This window comes from Macaca mulatta, chromosome X (assembly GCF_049350105.2).
Source record: "Macaca mulatta isolate MMU2019108-1 chromosome X, T2T-MMU8v2.0, whole genome shotgun sequence".
Lineage (NCBI taxonomy): Eukaryota > Metazoa > Chordata > Mammalia > Primates > Cercopithecidae > Macaca > Macaca mulatta.
In genome coordinates, this window is record NC_133426.1 from 49,686,850 (window position 1) to 49,708,866 (window position 22,017).

Genomic DNA, 22,017 nt, shown 5'->3' on the forward strand with positions numbered 1-22,017 from the left:
TTGGGTTCAATCATTTGCTAGAATGGCTGACAAAATCCAGAGAAATGCTTTCTTACATGTACTGGTTTATTATAAAGGATATTACAAAGTATAGAGATGGAGAGATGAAGAGATATATAGGGCAATGTAAGTGGGAAGGGTCATGGAGCTTCTATGCCCTCTCCTGGTGCACCAACCTTTAGACACCTGCATGAGTTAGTTCAGCAACCCTGAAGCTCTCCAAACCCTGTCCTTTTGTGTTTCTATGGAGGCTTCATCAGTTAAATCACTTAATCTTTTAAAAAAACTTTTTATTGGAATTTCATTTGGAAAATATTTATCTTTGTACAGATTTACACTTATGTTCCCTTTTTTTCTTTCTTTTTTTTTTTTTTTTTTTTTTGAGACAGAATCTCACTCTGTTGCCCAGGCTGGAGTGTGGTGGCATGATCTCGGCTCACTGCAATCTCCACCTCTCAGGTTCAAGCGATTCTCCTGCGTTTGCCTCCTGAGTAGCTGGAATTACAGGTGCTACCACCACACCCGGCTAATTTTTGTATATTTAGTAGAGATGGGGTCTCACCGTGTTGGCCAGGCTGGTCTTGAACTCCTGACCTCAAGTGATCCACCTAACTCGGCCTCCCAAAATGCTGAGATTACAGGCATGAGCCACCACACCCAGCCAGATTTACACTCATGTTCCTTTGATTACAACCCAAATCATTTATTTTCACCTTTTATTTTAGGTTCAGGAGTACATGCACAGGTGTGTTATATAGGTAAATTGCATGTCTTGGGGGTTTGGTGTACAGATTATTTTACCAGTCAAGTAATAAGCATAGTACTCAATAAGTAGTTTTTTGATCCTCTCCCTCTTCCCATCCTCCACCCGCAAGTAGGCCTGGGTGTCTGTTGTTCTCTTCTTTGTGTCCACATGTACTCAATGTTTAGCTCCCACTTATAAGTGATAACATGCCAGTGTTTGGTTTTCTGCTCCTGTGTTAATTAACTTAGAATAATGGCTTCCCACTCCATCCACGTTGCTGCAAAGAACATGATCTTATTCTTTTTAATGGCTGTGTAGTATTCCATGGGTATATGTACCACTTTTTTCTTTATCCAGTCTACCATTGATAGACATTCAGGTTGATTCCATGTGTTTGTTATTGTGACTACTGCTGCAGTGAGCATACATGTGCATGTGTCTTTATAGCTGAATGATTTATATTCCTTTAGGTATATGCCCCAAAATGGGATTGCTGGGTCGAATGGTAATTCTGCTTTGAGTTCTTTGAGAAATTGCCAAACTGCTTTCCACAATGGCTGAACTAATTTACATATACAGCAGCAGTGTATAAGCATTCCCTTTTTTCTGCAACCTCAGCTGTTATTTTTTGACTTTTTAATAATACCCATTCTGATGGTGTGAGATGGTATCTCATTGTGGTTTTGATTTGCATTTCTCTAATGATTAGCTGATGTTGAACATTTTTTCATATGCTTGTTGGACAGGATCACTCAACTTTTAGCCCTTCTCTCCTCCAAGGTCAGTGGTGGGACTGAAAGTTCCAACTCTCTAATCATTGCGCCTGGTAACCAGCCCCCATCCTGAGGCTAGCTAGGAGCCCATAGCCACCAATCAATCCATTAGCATGCAAAAGACACTTATCACTTTGGAGATTCCAATGGTTTGGGGAGGGGTGGAGAACAAATATATACTTCTTACTACATCACAAACACACATAAATCTTGGAGCACTGATTCTCTAAAGTTCAGAGACCTCACACAATGAACTTAGACAACAACAACAACAAAAACAAAAATCCCAGAAGCAAACTTAGGAAACAAATCCTCAAAGAGGTCAGATACCTTCAACCTTGAAAAGAGACTCCAAACACCTCACACTCCAAACTTGGAATACATACCATGAGAGTGTTTTGCCTCATCACCTAAATATTGAATGACAACATCACCTAAATATTGAATGAAAACATCATAACCTGAGAATTGAATACTAGTGATTCAATATTTGGAACCTAGACTCTCACCTCAATGAATTCATAGACCTCAACCCAGTACACTAGCTTACAGACAAATGAGACTCAAACCTCATGACACAACACCTGAAAGATTTCAGATATCACATATCCTGAAGGAGATTCCAGACATCTCAACAGCAACCTTGGACCACAGACTTTCAATGAGTTCAGAGAATTTATGCCTTTTAAAAATAACCCAAGTACGTCATATAAACATTAAAACACAGACCCTAAAATATTTGTGAGTGCTTACACTCAGAAAACAGATATAAAATGCCTTAGTCTCAAGTCTTGGAACATACACCCTCAAAGATGTCACAGAACTAAAACTCTAAACACATATGTGCAAATACCTCAAATTCATTATTTAGGACATAGACCCTCATAGACCTCAGAGATCTCACACTCCAAATGCAGATGTGCATATAACTCAAACTCAATTATATAGTATATAATTATATACAAATATAAAAATATAAATACTTATTTAATATAATTATATATTATATATTTATTTAATATATAATATATTAATATTTAATATATTAAATATTAGTATATTATATTTATTTTATATTATACATTTAGTATATTATATTTATTTAATATATTATATATTAAATATTTAATATTTATATATTTAAGATATATATTTAAGACATTATATATTAAATATTTAAGATATTATATATTAAAACTTGTTATTATTAAATAAATATGTGTGTGTGTGTGTATATATATATATATTAAAAAAACCTTCAAAGAACCAGATACCTCATACCCTAATTATGTACCACCAAATACCTAAGATCCCGTGGGGGAGTAGTAATATAACCCCCAATAGGTTCTTAGTTGGAATGGACCCCTGTTATAAAAGACAGATTAACAAGAGAAAAAACAAACGGAAGGTTTTTTAACAGGTATATTTCATATGTACATGGGGAACACCCAGAGAATTAGTAGTTCTTAAAGAGATGGCTTTGAATTACAGCTTATATAGCCTTATTAACAAAGAAGAGTAACTTTTTAGAGAAGTCACAAGACAAAGGAAAAGGATCTTGAGTCTCTATAGGCAGCAAGTTGGGGAAAGACAAACAAATGGCAGAAAAAGGTGAGTTAGCAAAACTTGCCAATATAAATTCCTCTGGAACCATCTCCAGGCTGATGAAAGTCTAAAGCTGTCTTCAGTTGTTAACCTTCACTCTTCCTGGTTGTAGCGAGGGGAGCAGGATACCTTTGTTATTGTAGATTATGTCCAGTTTTTAGGCAAATAGAGGGAGGGCAGAAAGCTCTCCTGTGCCTATTTTCTCTTAATTGTCTTCAGCTCAACAATCCTTCTTATTTGGGGGAGGCATATTCTGGTCTCCCACAATCCCGACCCATCAACTTCAAAGAGTAAGAACCCTCACACCCTGAATAAAGACCCCCAGGAGCTCAGATTCAGAATTTGTACCAAAGACCCTCAGTGATTTCAGAGCCCTCATACCCTAAACATAGATCCCTAAATACATCAACTAAAACTTCAGGACACAGACCCTCAAAGAGTTCAGAGACTATCACACCCTAAACATACAGTCCCAAACACCTCGGATTCAAACTCTGGGACATGGAGGCTCAAAAAAAAAAAAAAAAAAAAAAAAAATCAAGAACCTCACTCCCTGAAGTTAGATTAATGCAGGAGAAAACAGGTCACAAATGCTCAGAGTTCAAAGACTTTGTATCTTGAACATTTGCCCTAAATACCGTAGGAAAAAACTTGAAACATAGGTCCTCGACGACTTCAGAGACCTCTCATTCCAAACTCCAATCCTGAAATGCCTCAAACTCAAACAATGAAAGATAAACCCTCAATGATAATCATAGCCTTCAAACACTGAATGCGGAACCCCCAAATCCCTCAGATTCAGTCTTGGAATGCAGATAGAGAAAACATGAAAGCACAGATACTAAGAGTTCTGAGTACTTACAATCTAAATACTGATCCCAAATGCCTGAGCTTCAGACTTCAAACACAGACCTTCAAAGAGAACTCACACCCTGAACAACTATCTGCAAATACATCAATCTCTACCCTTAGTACGCAAACCCTCATAGAGTTCAAAGGCCTTACATTTTAAACCCGGACTCCAGTACCTCAGACTCAATCTTATTTTTAAAAAGTACTTCAACAAGTCAGGCCTCATATGCTGAACTCAGACTCCCAAATATCTCAGGATTAGTACTTGGAAAACAGATCCCCTAAAATTATAGATATCTTACAGCCTAAACACTGACCAATACTGTATCTTTGACTGAAACTTTGGAACACAGACACTATAAGATTTCAGAGACTTCACACCCTCAACACAAATCTCCTAATACCACAAACTCCACACTTGGAAAAAAAAAACCCTCAAAGTATTCGAGACTTCACACTCTGGTTGCTGACTTCCAAACAATTTAGGCTAAAAACTTGAAGTACAGACACTCAATGATTTCAGAGACCTAACATACAATCCAGATCCCTTGTTATGTGAGAAAGAGATCTGGGAATACATATAATCAAAGCACGTCAGAATCTCCAACCCAGAACTCACACCCTCATAGAACACAGGCAAATCTTGGTACTAATACCCTTAGAGCATTGAGAGACCTCATACTCAGATCACAGACCCCAAAATATTTCAGGCTGAAACAATGGAGCACAGACAGTTAATGAGTTTGGACATCAGGCCGGGCATGGTGGCTCATCCCAGCACTTTAGGAGGCAAGGGTAGGAGGATCGCTGGAGTCCAGGAGTTCGAGACCAGACCAGGCAACATAGTGAGACCCTGTCTCTGCAGAAAAAAAAGCATTAGCTGGGCATGGTTGTGCATGCCTGTAGTCCCAGCTACTCTGGGGGCTGAGGAGGGAGGATTGCTTGAGCCTGAGAGTCTGAGGCTGCAGTGAGCCATGATCATGCCACTGCACTTCAGCCTGGCCTACAGAGCAAGACCCTGTCTCAAAAAACAAAATGAAACAAAATAAGAAAACATAATAAACAAACAAACAAACAAAAAACAAACTTCGGACACCTCTCACTCCCTGTTCACAGACCCCTCAGAACCCCTAATTCAAACCTTGGAACACAGACCCTCAAATAATTTAGAGAACTTATGCTCTGAACATAGACTCAGAAACTATTCAGAGGCCTCACACCCTGTACACTGATCCCCACGTACCTCAGATTCAAACCTAGGGACACAGGCCTCAAAGAATTCAGAGAACATGCACACATAACACAGAACTCCAAATGCCTCACACTCAAACTTGAGAGACTAAAAATTTCAGACTCCTCTCCCTGAACCCAGACTTCCAAATATCTCAGATTTAAACCTTTATCTGCCAGAGACCCCCAAGTACCTTATATTCACACCTTACAACACAGACCCTAAAAGCTTTCAGAGACCTTTCTCTGCAAACACAGACCCCCAAATATCCCAGATTCAAACCTTTAAATGCAGATTCTCGAAGAGATCACAGACATCACACCCTGAACAGAAATGTCTAAACAACTTAGACAAAAAACTTGGAACCCAGATCTTAAAAGATTTCAAGGACCTAATTCTTTGAATGCAGAGCAAAACTATGTCCAAAATTTGGGAACAAAGCCTAAAATTTCAAAGACTTCGCATGTTGGTCACAGACCCCCAGTTACCTCCAATTCAAACCTTACAATGCAAATACTGAAAAATTTCAGAGACCTTACACTCTGAACACAGAACCACCAGTTACCTTAGACTTTTGTACTGACCCTGAAAGATTTCAGAGAACAAAAGTACACACACCTAAGTATCTCAGACTCAAAATGTGGAACATACTCCCTTATAGATATCAGCGACCTCACACCCTAAGCATGGATTTCCAAACACCTCAGGTAAAAAACTTGGAACAAAGACCTTGCAAGAATCCACAGACCTCACTTCTTGAACACAGACAGACCCAAATATTATACCTGAGATCCAAATGTGGACTTAGACCCTCCAAAAGTTCAAAGACCATGTGTCTTGAACCCAGGCTTCCTAATCCCTAAGACTAAAATCTTGGAACAGAAACTGAAAATTTCAAAGCCTTTCAAACTCTGAATGTGGACCCCTAGATAACTCAGGCTTTGGGAAACAGATCCTTTGAAAGTACAGAGACCTCGCACCATGAATTCAGACCTCCAAATATGTGAGACAAACTTTTGGAAACAAACCCCCATAGATTGCAGAGATATTTCAATCTGAACAGAGACCCCCAAATACCTCAGAATCCCAGCACTTTGGGAGGCCGAGGCCGGTGGATCACAAGGTCAGGAGATTGAGACCATACTTGCTAACACGGTGAAACCCAGTCTCTACTAAAAATACAAAAAGTTAGCCGGGCGTGGTGGTGGGTGCCTGTAGACCCAGCTACTAGGATGGCGCCACTACACTCCAGCCTGGGCGACAGTGCGAGACTCCGTCTCAAAACAAAAACAAAAACAAAAACAAAGATACCAAAAGATTTGAGAGGCCTCACATCATGAACATAGACCCACAATGACTGTAGATTAAAACCTTACAACACCAGTCCTCAAAGACTTCAGAGACCTCACACTTGTGAACAAAGATCACCAAATACTACAGCTCAGAGTCCAAACCTTGAGTCACAGACCTTAAAGAGTTCGGAGAATTCACACCCTGAATACAGACCTCCAAAACATTCAGAATCAAATCTCAGAACAGAGACTCTCAAGATTTCAGAGACCTCACACTCTAAACACAGATAAAGTATTCAGAGGCCTCATAGTCTCAACGCTCATCCTGCATAACTCAGATTCAAACCTAGGGAATTCACAAATGGTAAATATTTGGGTAAATATAATAGATGATTCTTCTCCTGAATTCTTTAAAATATGTTTTGTGCTTAAAAAAGTAAAATGTATAACATTGTCTGATGGGGTTTTCAATGTATGCAGATGTAATACATAACACAACTAGAGCTTGAAGAAGGGATGGTTAAGAGGCCTATAAGGTGGCAAGGTTTCTACATTCCAATTAAAATTACAAAACATTGAGTCTAAGTAGAATGTGGAGAGTTAAGTATATGTCTCCCTCTCTGTAAGGGAGATAGAAGATATGCACCAGGGTGGAGCTTGGTAGCAGTCATTCCTAGAGTAACTACTAAAAAAACTACAGTTGACCCTCCGTATTTGCAGGTTCTGCATTCTCGAATTCTACCAACTGAGGATAAAAAATATTCAGAAAAAAAAAAACAGTTAAAAATGATAAAAATAATACAAATAAAAGCAATACAGTATAACAAGTAGTTACATAGCATTTACATTGTATCAGGTATTACAAGTAAGCTAGAGATGATTTAAAGTATACAGGAAAATGTGTGTAGGTTGTATGCAAATACTATGCTATTTTATATAGGGGATTTGAGCATCTATGAATTTTGGTATCTACAAGGGTCCTGGAACCAATCCTCCACGAATACTGAGGGACGACTGTGTATGTAAGGATATAGTAAAAAACACGACAGATACATTAAAATGTAATGCTGCAAGTTTTAAATAACCCAAAACAAGGGAGGAAAGGTAAAACAGAGGAGTGAAAACCTGACAGAACAAACAGAAAACAAATTATAAAATGGTAGGTCTAAATAAAAATATATCAATAATAAATTTAAATGATCTAAATACACCAATTAAAAGAAATTGTCAAAATGAATTACAAACCATGACCTAACTATATGCTGTCTACAAATACAGTGATATAGGTCGGATAAAAGTAAAAAGATGGCTGGTTTCAGTGTAGAGATACGGACGGCTGGAAAGGGTATCACTTCCATCCTCACAACAAGAAAAATGCTGGGCGAACTTCAAATTAAATACTTTTCTTGAAATCATCAAGGAAATAAGTTTTCTGGGAAAACAACTAACCTGAGATCTAGAAAGACAAACCCTATAGGGAGACACAGCACCTGAGCGTTTGATTATCTGAGACAGATGCCTCTGAATGCCATATACGTCAGCAAGAAAATTAGGGTAGAAACTTCCAAATAACTTGCTAAGGGCTGAGTGTGGGCTAGTGTGAGAGTGTGAGGTCCTGGAGGCTGCAGACATGGTAGTTTTGCACTTGCTTGCAGGCTTTCCCTCTAGCAACTCCAGGAGGTACTAACAGGGTAGGCTGGGAGAATCCTGAGAAGACTAAGGAAGGGTGACAGACGTCGTTGTTGAAACCCCACTCTGCCCAATCTCTCAATGCCCCACATAAAACAAAAGCCTTAATTCACAGGCTGAAGAAAACCTATTGCCTGAGGTCACTGGTGCAACCCCACAGCAGTTGGGAGAAAATATGGAAGTCACCATTGAAACTCTGCCCCAGACCCATCTTCTTTAGTTGCTATAGTGTGACCAGTGCCTGCAGCTTAAGCCTTTATTTCTGTAAGGGAGATAGGAGAAATGCATCAATGTAGAGTTTGGCAGCAGCTGTTGTGCTTGCCAGCGCCATGGGGGAACTTTCTCTGGATTCTCTGTGTGAGCCTAGTGGTAGCCCTAGGTGAAAAGCCTACAAGAGGGTAACCTCACATGAATAAGTCTTCTGGGAGCTTCACATTCTCATGCTAGCTCACACTAGGTTCCCAGGACTTCATCAAAATTTATTGTTTAATCTACACACTGGTTTCTGCCCCTTGTAAGCATAAGGCACAGAGTCCTGTGTCTTCCTGTAGGTGCCTGTATCTCTCCAGATTTTGGTATAGCATTTACCCTATGACCTTGGTCCTCTGATGGGTCAAAGAAAAGTCAGCCAGGTGCAGTGGCTCACAGCTGTAATCCCAGCACTTTGGGAGGCCGAGGCGGGTGGATCACTTGAGGTCGGGAGTTCGAGACCAGTCCGGCCAACATGGTGAAACCCTGTCTCTACTTAAAAAAAAAAAAAAAAAAAGGCAGGTGTGGTGGTGGGCGCCTGTAATCCCAGTTACTCAGGAGGCCGAGGCAGGAGAATCACTTGAACCTGGGAGGTGTTGCACCCTAGACTGGGTGACAGAGCAACACTCCGTCTCAAAAAAAAAAAAAAAAAAAAAAAAAAGGAAAGAAAAAAAGAAAAGTCATTAATTTACAGTTTAACCAGCTTTTTTCTTGGATGGGATAGGAGCAGAATTTTTTCAGTGCTCCGTCTCTGAACTCTTGGGTCATATGGTATGTATATATTTAAGTTTATAGAAAATTGCCAAACTGTTTTTCAGAGTGGCTGTACAATTTTGCACTCATGTCATTAACATATGAGAGATCTAGTAGTTCTACATCCTTACCCATACTTGGTATTGTCAGTAACTTTTGTTTCAGTGAGTCAAGTAAATGAGTAATGGTATCTTTTGCAGTTTTAATTTTCATTTCCCAAATGGCCAGTGATGTTGTGCATCTTTTGCTATGCTAATTTTCCATCTGTATGTTCTCTTTGGTTTAGTGGTCATGACATTTTCCAACTTACAAATTGGGTTGTGTGTTTTTTTTGTTATTGAGTTTAGAGAGTTCTTTAAATTTTATGAATATAAGGCTTTAGTCAGATAGATGATTCACAAACATTTTCTCCCAGTCTATAGTTGTCTTTTTTTAAAGTTAGTATTTTATTGTTTTAAGGACATTGAAGAGGCCTCATGAAAATTTAAACATAGGTAGAATTTTATCATACACATATGTCCTCAAATTATAGCCTAATCCTCCCTACTCTTGCATAATCAGAAGCAATTACCCTAGCTTTGACATTTTAAAGATACCTTGAACAATGAATCAAGTGATTTGAAGTTCTAAGGTCAAAATGCTGGGCAGCAAAAGGCTTGACCTTGTAAAGAAAAGATTATATCAATTCAACTTAATGATGTTCTATGATAGAAAAACCTTAATGATCAAGAGAAACTAATAAATTTTTATTCTTCAGGCCTAGGTTTGGCTTCTATTTCTATCTTAGAGTCTTATTAATGATTAAGTTGGATGGTTTAGGAATCATACTTCAAGGAACCCAGGGGTTCTATAGAGCAGGGGTCCCCAGCCCCCAGGCCATGAGCCAGTACAGGCCTGTGGCCTGTTAGGAACCGGGCTGGACAGCAGGAGGTGAGTGGTGGGCAAGCCAGCATTACCACCTGAGCTCCACCTCCTGTCACATCACTGGTGGCATTAGATTCTCATAGGAGAGCAAACCCTATTGTGAACTATGCATGCAAGGGATCTAGGTTGTGTGCACTCCTTATAAGAATATAGCTAACACATGATGATCTGAGGTGGAACAGTTTCATCTCGAAACCATCTCTCCCTACTCCCCAGACTGTGGAAAAATTATCTTTCATGAAACTGGTCCCTGGTGCCAAAGAGGTTGAGGACTGGTGCTGTAGAGGATTCCCAGAGGCTACCTAAGAAATTGGGAGTGCGGGGATAGAGATGATGAGCCTCTGACTGCTCCTCTCTGGCTTCAAGTGCAGTAGCTCTAATTGTTTTATTATTAGGTTTGGCTACATTTTTTTTTGTTTAATACCCATTTTTATTTTGAAATGATTTATAGAACAGTTGCAAAGCTAATACAGAAACTTCTCATATACTTTTCACTCAGATTCACCTAATGTTAACATCTAATATAACCACAGTACATTTGTCAAAACTAAGAGGTTAACATTGGCAATATACTACTAACTAAATGATAAACTTTATTTGGATTTCATTAATTTTTCCACTAATACCCTTTTAATGTTCCAGGATATCACATTGCATTTAGAGAAGCTTTTCTTTTAATTCTATTAACAGTTTTAAGAGCACAAAGCAAAAGTATCAAATTTTTATGAAGTCTGATTTATCAATTTTTTTCTTTCATGAATTGTGCTTTTGGTGTCATGTCTAAGAATTCATTGATAAACTCAAAGTCTCTTTTTATAAAACTTTCTTGAAAAGTTTTATAGTTTTACATTTTATATTTAGATATATGACCCATTTTGTGTTAACTTTTATATATGGTGTGAGGTTTAATAGTGGTTAATTTTCATTGCATATGACCATCCAATTTTCCTCATACCATTTACTGAAGATACTATCCTTTATCTGTAGAACTGCTTTGGCACCTTTGTCAAAAACCAACTGGCCATACCTGTGTAGGCCAATCTCTGGATCCTTTTCTTTTTGATTGATCGATGTGCCTTGATTACTGTTACTTTATAATAATTTTAAAAATCATATTGTTCAGTGTACAGATCTTAGTTTCTAAATACCATTTATTAATACAAGGAAGCCAGAAACCTGGAGAAAAGGTTGATTCTAGAGCAGGTGAACTTGTCTTATCATGCAGTGCCAGGAAGTAAACAAAAGCTAAAAAACAAAAACAAAAAAGATGAATGTGATATCAAAAGTGTGTAACAACCAATCTGAAAGAGGTCCCAATATCTGAGCTAGAACAATTTGAGTCACAAAACACATGGCAAGTGTATTGGAATAGAACTTAAAAAATAAAAAGGAATCCATGAGTCCATGCTGATATAAATGAGCAATTTAATAAGTAAATAAATGGAAAAGGGACAGATCTTTCTTATGGAATAATTCCAAACAATAAATGTAGAAGGAATGAATGAAATAGAAAATCATTATTAGAACAGCACAGTGATAATTGCTCTAGGTAAGGTCCATGGATTAATACTAAAATTAGACGCCTACACTTTAAGAAGAAAAAGGTTACTTGTATTGCCTCAAAGTATTTCCCCTCAAATATGCATTAGTTACTGTAGAGATTTTAACATATATCCACAAATTTTTTTATATTCTTCCCCCCAGGAGGTGGAGCTTAACTCTCTTCCCTTTGGGTGTGAGCTAGACTTAGTGATACACTTCTAATGAATGGAATATGAAAGGGGGAAAATAGTAATTTTATAGTGGAGAAACTTGACATACATCATCTAAATCAAGTGATGAAGGTTAATGTCACCAGTAAGAATTCATGTTTATATCATATACCCTCTGATATGATGTGATGAGAAGGGTACTTTACCCCAACAGTATTCTTCCCCAAAATCCATTATCTTAGTCCAATCATGAGACTCTATTAAACTCAAATTGAGGGGCAGTCTAAAAATTACGGGCAAGCATGCTTCAAAACCAGTTAGTAAGATTCCTCCAACTTTCTTCCTCTTCTTCAAAATTGCATTAGCCATTCTAATTCATTTGCTTTTCCTTATAAATTTTTGAATCAGCCTGTCTTATATGTACAAGAAGTCCTCCTAGGATTTTGATTAGTATTGTGTTAAATCTATATATCAATTTGTCTTTACTATGTTGGGTTTTCAAATCATGAACATAGCATGTATTTCCACTTACTTAGGTCCTCTTTGACTTTTTTGATCAGTGTCTTATAGTTTTCAGCACACAAATCCTGTACATATTTTGTGAGATTTATATCTAGGCACATCAATGTTTTGACTGTAAATGTTTTCTTAATTTCAGTTTCAAACTGTATGTTGTTTTTGTTTGTTTGCTTTTTTGAGACAGAGGCTCACCTTGTCACCCAGACTGGGGTGCAGTGTGGCACTATCTCGGCTCATTGCAACCTCCGCTTCCTGGGTTCAAGCAATTCTCCTGCCTCAGCCTTCGAAGAAGCTAGAACTACAGGTGCGCACCACCATACCTCGCTAATTTTTGTATTTTTAGTGGAGATGGGCGTTTCACCATGTTGGCCAGGCTGGTCTTGGACTCCTGGCCTCAAGTGATTTGCCTGCCTCAGCCGCCTAAAGTGCTGGGATTACAGACTTGAGCCACCATGCCTGGCCCCAACTGTATGCTGTTAATGTATAGAAATCCAATCGATTTTTGTGTGATGACCTTGTATATTGCTGCCTTGGTAAAGTTACTTGTTGGTTCTAAGAAGGGTTTTTTTTTTTTTTTTTTTTTTTTTTGGTAGATTTCTTGGAATTTTCTATGTGGTCAATTATGTTGTCTGCAAATAGGGTAATTTTTACTTCTTCCTTTCCAATCTGAATGCCTTATATTTCTTTTTTCTTGCCTGATTATGCTGGCTAAGACTCCCAGCATGATGTTGAACAGATGTGGTTAGAATAGAAATCTTTGTCTTGTTTCTGATCTTTGGAGGAAAGCATTCAGTCTTTCACCATCAAATACAATGTTAGCTGTCGGTTTTTTGCAGATCTCTTTACAAATTGAGAAAATTTCCTTCTAGTTCTACTTCACTGAGAGTTTTTATCATGAATGGATGCTGTATTTTGTCAAATGCTTCTGCATCAATTGATATTATCATATGATTTTCTTCTTTAGACTGTTAATATCAAAGATTAAATTGATTGATTATTGAATATTGAATTCACATTGCATTCCTGGAATAAACTTCCTATGGTTGTGCTGTATTATTCTTATTGTTAGATTCAATTTGCTAATATTTTGTTAAGGATTCTTACATTTATGTTAGTGACAATCCTAAGAACCCCAAATATTTATGCATCTAATAACAGAGTCACAAAATACATGACGAGAAATACACAAATCTACAATTACAGTCTGAGATTACAATATTTCTTTCTCAATAATTGATAGAACATGTTGGCAGAAAATCAGCAAGGATACAATAGACAATAATCTAAAAGACATAAACCACCAAGGCTCACTCAGGAAGAAATAGATAACCTGAATAACCCTTTATCTGAATAACCCTTTAAAGAAATTAAAATCATAGCTAAAAATGTTCCCATGAAGAAAACTCCAAGCCTAGATGGCACCACTGAAGAATTCTACCAAATAATTAAGGAAGAAATAATACCTATTCTATGCAAAATCTTCCAAAATATTGAGGAGGAAAGAATGCTTTCCTGCTTATTCTATGAGGCCAGAATTTCTTGACTCCAAAATTGGACAAAGATATTAATAGAAAAGGAAAGTATAAATCAATATCCATGATAAATATACATGCAAAAATTCTAAACAATATTTGAACAAATTAAATCCAGCAATACATTAAAAGAATAATCCATCATGACTGAATGGAATTTATTTCAGGAATGCAGGCTGTTTTAATACTTGAAAATGAATCAATAAAATTCACCATATTAATAGCTAAAAAAGAAAAAATATAATTATTTTAATAGATGCAGAATGTTGAAAACTTTTGCCCTATGATCAGGAACAAGACAGAGATTTCCACTTTTCCCACTTGTATTCAACATTGTAATGGAGGTTCTAGGTAGTGTAGTCAGGGAACAAACGTAAGTAAAATGCGTGCAGATTAGGAATGAAGTAAAATCGTCTATTCACAAATAACACAATTGTTTACATAGGAAACATGATAGAATCTAATTAAAACAATGAAAAGCTACTAAAACCAACAAGTGAGTTTAGCAAAATTGCATGATACAAGCTCGATATAAAGAATAAGTTGTGTTTATGTCCACTAGCAACAAACAATAAAATTGACATAAAAACAATACCATTTACAATATCATGAAACATGAAAAACAAGGGATAAACTTGAAAAAAGATATGAAAAATCTGTACATTGAAAACTACAAAATATTTCTGAGAGAAGTTAAGACCTGCATAATTGAAAAACACACACACACACACAAAAAAGAAAAAAAGACCTACATAAATGAAGAGATATATCTTGTTCACGGGTCTGAAGACTCGATATTGTTAAGATGTCATTTCTCCCCAAATTGATCTATAAATTTGGTGCATTCTCAATCAAAATTACTGAAGGTTTTTTTTGGGGGTAGAAATTGACAAGCTGATTCTATAATTCATATGGAAATGCAAAGGACCAAGATTAGTCAAAGTAGGATTTCAAGAGTTACTACAAAACTGTATCACAGTAGTGTGACATTGGCCTAAAGATAAACAAGTAGGTTAGCACAGCACAGAGAGTATAGAAACAAACTCACACCTATACAAACAACTGATTTTTGGGAAAGGTATCCGGGTAGAGACATAACAACCAGCGAAGGCCAGCGTGACCAACGAACCCTCACTAATTACCTATGAGGGGATACGTGCGTAAGAGAAGGCTTGCCCAAGAGAAAGAAGTCCAAAGCCAGATGAGCTTTCTAGCACAAGTGAGAGGCCTGCACACCATCAGTGAAGACTGAAGTGACAAGCACAACTATAAAATGGGGCTCAGTTGGCACAGAAAGGTGAACCTGGAGGTTTCTATATAAGGAGAATGGGAAACAAGGGCTTCTCCTTCTGATGGTGGAACTCTCAAGGACAGAATCTTCCTTCCTCTCCACTTGCTTCAGGTGAACTCCTCGGAAATGCTGACGCTAAGTTATAGCTATCTGAATAGATGTGAGAATGTGTGCAGCAACTGAATGGGCATGAGTAGTATTTGAAGGAGTTCACAGGTAGTTGGAGTAACAGTTTAAAATAACATACTTTGTCAACCCATGTCAAGATTTCCGGGAACTCTCCTTTGCAATCATGAAAATTGCCTTCATGTTTACCAGTCAGTGTTTAGAAAAATCATCTCACAAAATATTTATATTCATAATATTTATATTCATGCACTTATTGTGGCATACAGTAGGTAAAAGGACACCAGAGGAAAGATCCTCCTCTGACCCACAGCCTCAGTCTTCAGCTCCAGTGGCCTCTGCAGTCTGCAAGCATGCTTCCAAGACTTAGCACGTGATGTTTCTTCTGCCAGTCCTGCATTCTGCACATGTGGGCACCTATACCACATCACCTCTCATGGATGGTGCTCATGGGGTTGCTAAGCTTCTCCTTGAGCTGAGGCATTCAAAGGAACTACTGGATCCATGGGGTAGCACAAGGTGAAGAAGCATACATGTTTATGTTTATGATTCAGGCTTAAACCAGAATTGGAAAGATACAGATTTAATTCCAGGCATACCTTGCCAGAGGGTGTTACATTAGACAAGTTGTACATACTCTTGAGCCCTTATTTCTTCATGTAGGATTTTTTTTTCATGAAGAAATGTTTAAGGAAGTGGACAGAAAATGATCCATCAGGATGTTTGCTGCAGCATGAATGATCATCTAAAATGATAAATATATGAAAACACATGCGCTAAAATGACAAATAGAAGAGAGGTTTTTAATGAATGCTGGAACTCCAGAGTTGTTTCTTAATTCTCCTCTTTCTGATTTTGTGGATTGTTTATGAGCATGAATTACTTGAATAACAATGTTCAAACATATTATTTATCAAAAGTGCAAATTCAAATAGTAGTGTGGTGTTTTCTTCCATCAAATAGCAGAAAACAGTAGGATTAGTCAATTTTTAGTGATTGGATTATTTGTAAGGAGCAGATATCACCTGTGACAGAAAATGAATACAATGAAAGTGACATCTATAATCACCACAATGATACAAACAGGGGCTTGGGATCACCTACATATCCTTGATCAGAGTGCTTGCTTCGCACTAATGTTGCCTGAGGATGAGGTTCTCTGGGAAGGCTCATGGTGCTCAAGGATTTCCTTTTCAGTTCAGATCTAAGATCTCACACAGAAAAGGCCTTACCTCTCCTCTCACTCCTTCACAGCATCCTAGAGAAACTTGATCCTATGCAGAGAACACAGCAGCTGCCAACCGTCAGGCACCAAGGTCAGGGAGGCAGCAGACTGCAGATAGCCTTTCCAGGTGATAACAGGAAACACCTAAGAGCTAGTGAAAGCACTTTACCTGAGGAGAAACAGGAGGCTGAGACTAGAGCCCACAGTTTATGCTGATTGCAGAGTGTGAGATCTCAGTCTCTCAATAAATCTTTGTTTAATCCACATAAAGATCGGAGTAGTAGGAGCAGCTCCTGCTTAGATATAAAATGTGATTGTCTCTGATTGGCGAGATCAAGGAAGAATTATATATTCTTCACACTTGGCTCTGTATTGACTCTACATCTTATCTGTAGGAGAGAGGGAGAAAAGGAGAGTGAGATCTGGCAATTCTACTTCTGCCATGGGGGATCTTTCTAACTCTCAAAGAATGTGCACTTCTTTAAGGGTAACCTGCAGAGTCCGAGAATTGTCCAGGTCCAGGCATGCAAGGACGGAAAGGATATTTTTCCCCCGGGGGCTTAGCGGGGGCGGGAGGGGGTGGACAGGGATGTGCAGGGCAAGCTCCTTTCTGTCCTGCAGGCACCCATCTAACTTTTGCCCAAAGCAGTAACAGTGGGCTTCTGTCCTCCTACCCCCAACCCCCCACACCTTCTCTGACAGCAGAGGATCAGACCACCTAGGCAATGATGAAGCTCTTTGACGTGCACCAGGTGCAGGAGACCTATGTCCTCTAGCACTGCATTTTATCTGCTGGGTTCCCCTCGGAGAACCATATATCTTTGGAGTCCCAGGACATGCTGGTTGCACAAGAACAAAGCACACTTACTGTCTGAGAGGAAGGCTGGTGTTGTGGTAGCTCTATTGAACCTCTCTTTTCTTTTGAGATCATGTTGTACATACACAGTGCTACATAACCAGATGTTTCAAGTTAATGACTTAAAGTGAACGGCACCACACCACTATTACAGGAAATATTATTCAGCATGGGTTTTGGTAGTCACTCATATTTCATTTTCAAGTGTGCCATAGTTTACTTATATAGCAAGTCCACGACCATGCTATTATAAATTAAGCTGTTTTGGAAGTCCCATGTATCCAAATTTTTGTTCACATGATTAAAGAAAAAAAAAATTCAGTGGTAGTTGTTAAAGCACAGTAAGGAAAACCTTATTTAGGACCGTGGTGATGGGTATAGGGACCATTGCAATGGGATCTTGCAGTAGGGGAGAGAGATTGGGCTCAATACTGAATACAGCACAGGCCAGTGGGAATGTATAGCAAAGGAGCAGTATGACGGTCTGTGGGTGGAAAATTACTAAGAGGAAACATCAGGGGTAAGGGGGATTCTGGCTAAACCCACCTAGCAGGATTCTTGCTGAAGACAGGCCAAGGGAAATCAGACATCACCTGGGGGATGGTGGAAGATGAAGAACCCCATGAGATAGCAAGTATGATTAGATATTGAGGATGGAGGGTTCATGCCACATTGACTTAGCAGGGCTCTTTGCTAAAACTGGGTTTTACAAGGAAATGCACAGATGGTTCTAGGAGAAGTTTCAGAAGCCTGACTTAAAAGTTTGGCCAAGCAAAGAATATTTGTCAACATTCAAGACAGTTTCCTTAACATTAAAGTCCTAGAAGTAGAAATGCTGGGTCACAGGATTTTTTATTTTTTGAGACAGGATCTTGCTCTGTAGCCCAAGCTGGAGTGTAGTGGTGTGATCTTGGCTCACTGCAACCCCAACCTCCTGGGCTCAAGCTATCCTCCCACCTCAGCCTCTCAAGTCGCTGGGACTGCAGGTGGGCACCACCATGCCCAGCTAATTTTTGTATTTTTTGTAGAGGCAGGGTCTTGCCATGTTGCCCAGGATGGTCTCGAACTCCTGGGCTCAAGCAATCCACCCGCCTCAGCATCCCAAAGTGCTAGGATTACAGGCATGAGCTGCTGCACCTGGCCCGGATTTTTGTGCAAATGTTTAGGCTTATTTATGTATGTGGGTTTATCATCCTTCTTCTTTACATTTTTTTCTGGATTCCTATCATGCTTAAAATGGCTTTGTACTCTCTGAGAACCTAAGCTTTCACACATCTCTGGGAAGACTGAATACCCTCTTGAGGGCCACTGAGGCAGCAGCACTGAGAAAAAATTAAAGGGTAAATTTGCAGGTGAAATGCAGAGCTGGGAACATTCCTAGATCCAGGACAGAACATTTTGCAAGAGGGGCCAGAAGCCAGAGACAAGCCCTTCCCAGCACCGAGCAGGCCCTTCCTCCAGGTGGCACAGAGCCTCTAGGAGGCGGGAGAGGGCTGGAAAGACAACCCACGTGACATCCCCCCATGTTTGGGATTGGCTGGTGGGATTGACAGTGCTGAGGTCTAAACAAGGAGGCAGAAGTAGGTAGGTGCCACTTCTCTTCCCTTCTTCATTCTTCGCCAGGCTCTCTGCTGACTCCAGTCAAGTGTAAGTGAGAACAGGTGTGAATGAGTGAGCCGGCGGGCTTCTGGTGGGTCGGGCACTGTGGTCCCTGGCCTCAGAGAAGGAAGGGCCTTGAGGTCTTCATCCTTCTCCTAGCAGGCAGCTATGCGGCGGGGCAGGGACAGGGGAGGAAGGAGGGCCATGAAGGGGAGGAGGGTCAGCCAAGATGGTGTGAGTTTTGGAGCGGGACACTATCTGAGTCCTGGAGGCATATGAAACTGCCCATAGAGGACGGATGCCGGAGTCCTCAGTGGGGACCAGGGAAAGGGTGGGACGGCCCGCGCTTGACAGCGCCCGCCTCAGTGTGCATATTCACTGGGGGTCTTCCCATCAGCCCCTTCACCCACGAGGTGAACTGCCGCGGAGCTGTGAGGGTGTTGTTTGCATTCCAGTTGTCGGGACTCTTTCACCTGAGACTGAGACTCAATGGGTGGGTCCACCGATCGTTCCTCCTGGGAGTTTAAGTGTGAGGAGGAGCTGGTGGGCTTCAGGCGGGTCGGGCAGCACAGTCCGTGGCCTCCGTGAAGGAAGGGCCTCACAGGCGGTGGCACCGCCATGACCTTGTGGTTCTGGCAGGGCTGCGGCGAGGGAGGAAGTTGGGCCACGGAGGGGAGAGGGATCAGATGGAGTGAAACTTGGGGATACTTTTTGAGGTATCTTTGAGTCCCAGAGGCGCTTGAAACTGCCGACAGAGGACAGTGGGGACCTGGGGAGGAGGGGACCTGGGGTGGCTGAATATTAAAAAATCTCTTCGTAATGGAATTCAGTTATGAAATTAAGTCTCTTTAGGAAAGACCCCATGTTTTGATCTAGGACTTGAAGATCACTTCTCTGCCAAGTTGGCTGTGGAAGAAACAAAGCAGTTTGCAGATAGATTTATTTGATGTGATTGGAAACCAGGCGTAGTTATTATTAACTCAGGACCTATTATGGAAATCTCACAAAATTTAAAAAAAAATTACAATCAGCAGATGGCCATGGAAAGAGTCGAGTATAATTACTCCTTTTTATTGCAGTCTTCAGTTCACGATCTTCTAGTTGGAGCGATGAGTGCACGAGTGAGATCAAGATCCAGAGGAAGAGGAGATGGTCAGGAGGCTCCTGATGTGTTTGCATTCGTGGCTGTGAGTACCTTTCAGTATCTTATTTCCATTGGCAGAAATGTATTTTTCTGAAAGAAAATCGAAAACATTGTTGAACCAATATAGATCTGTTATATAAAGGACTTCCCTGCTGAAAATAGTTGCAAACTAAATCACATTAATGAGATATTGAGCAAGGAGACCTATTTTCTGATATTGTCTGCATATGTATGTTGTTAGGAGTCTGGAAATAGTCCTTATGACTTTCCTATCATGCTTATTAATAAATAATACAGCCCAAAGAAGATGAAGATGGGTTCCAGAATTATCGGTCCTTGCAGGTAACTCCTTAAAGTATTTTCTATATAGGAAGAATAACTTTTCCTAAGAATGCTTATAGAGAGGCTAGGAAAAACCTCTTCAGATTTATTTGTGACTAGCTATCTTCACATAGTATGTATATTTGTGACTCCTATTGCCATGGTGTTAATAACAGTATTCGATTTGCATCTACTCTCCCCCCATGTCTCAAAAGCCCGGTGAATCTCAGCAAGAGGAACCACCAACTGACAATCAGGATATTGAACCTGGACGAGAGAGAGAAAGAACACCTCCGATTGAAGGTGAGAAGGGCATGGAGGAGCATTTTGTATTTCATGTATGATGTTATACTAGTAACAGGAATAAATAAACCATCCCCTAAAAATTGGCTGGAAACCTGTAAGGTAATCCTTCGTAAGGGAATAATGTAGTTTTCAGCTGCCGTAGTCCTTCTTGTGATAAATTTTCTCTTCGGCATTTTACTTATCTTATATCTTAAGAGTTCTTTGGCATACTTGGAAAATACAATCCTTGCCAAACTCTATATTAGCAAACAAAAGGAAACTACATTAAATTTAGAAAAAATTGTAAACTGTTTCATGAGTTAAACTTGGTTTTATTGGGATATTATTTTTCTGGGCATACGTCATTGCATTAAAAGTTTGAGCAAACCTAGATATGTTATGGTTAGCTCTTACACAGCAATTTTTAGAAAATGTCATAATTCAGAGAAATAAAAATGTGAAATCCTTTTAGTTACCGTTAAAAGTCTTCAATACTTTTGTCTTTCTGAACCATTATCTATTTGTCATATATTCATTTTTTAACTTTTTACTTAGAAAGGATTTAAAATGTAAGGAAAAGTTATCTAAGTACAGTGAACTTCTGTTTATTCTTCACCTTGATTCACCAATTGCTATAACATTTTGCCACTTATCTCCCTGTTTTTGCCATATTAATATTTTATTGCTGAACCACTTGAGAGTAAGTTTCAAATATCACAACTATTTACTCTGTAAGTAATTCAGTATGTATCTGCTAAAAATATGAATAATCACTTAAATAACCTCAGAACAATTATCAAATTCAGGAAAATTGGCCTTGAGAAAACATCTAACATATAGTCTATTGCAGTTTTGTCAGTTGGCCTAGGAATGTCCTTTATAGGATTTTTTTCCTGATCCAGGATCTAATCCAAGACTACTCATTGTATTTAGTTGTCATATCTCTCTGGTCTTCTTTAATCTGGAAGTGCTCCTCAGTCTTTCTTTGCCTATCATGACATTGACAACTAGAATCCAAACCAGTTGTTTTGTAAAATGTTCTTTAATTTGGGTTTGTCTTATGTTAATGTTTTTACAGACATTTTTTTCATTCATTTACTGGGGCTTACTAGGTGCCGGGAAATGTACTAAGTACTGAGGATATAAATGAGAGAATGATTTCTTCCTTGAGCTTGCAATCTAATCAGGGAAATTCATGTAAATAAATACTGCTCTAATGAGTGATTTACAGTAACAGAAGTATATGCAGATCGTGAAAGTGACAACTAAGTTGTCTTAAACAGTCGTAGGAAAA

The 22,017-nt window shown here is 39.1% G+C and overlaps 1 protein-coding gene across 1 annotated transcript in view; it reads left to right on the forward strand.

Moving 5' to 3' along the window:
* The window catches only part of PAGE4 (PAGE family member 4), a 79,989-nt gene that overhangs the window by 56,379 nt on the left and 1,593 nt on the right, over positions 1 to 22,017 (forward strand). Inside the window, exons 2-3 of the mRNA XM_077988027.1 lie at positions 20,053 to 20,160; positions 20,654 to 20,741. Coding sequence (XP_077844153.1) covers positions 20,053 to 20,160; positions 20,654 to 20,741 — 196 coding nt within the window. The remainder of the gene's footprint in view (positions 1 to 20,052; positions 20,161 to 20,653; positions 20,742 to 22,017) is intronic.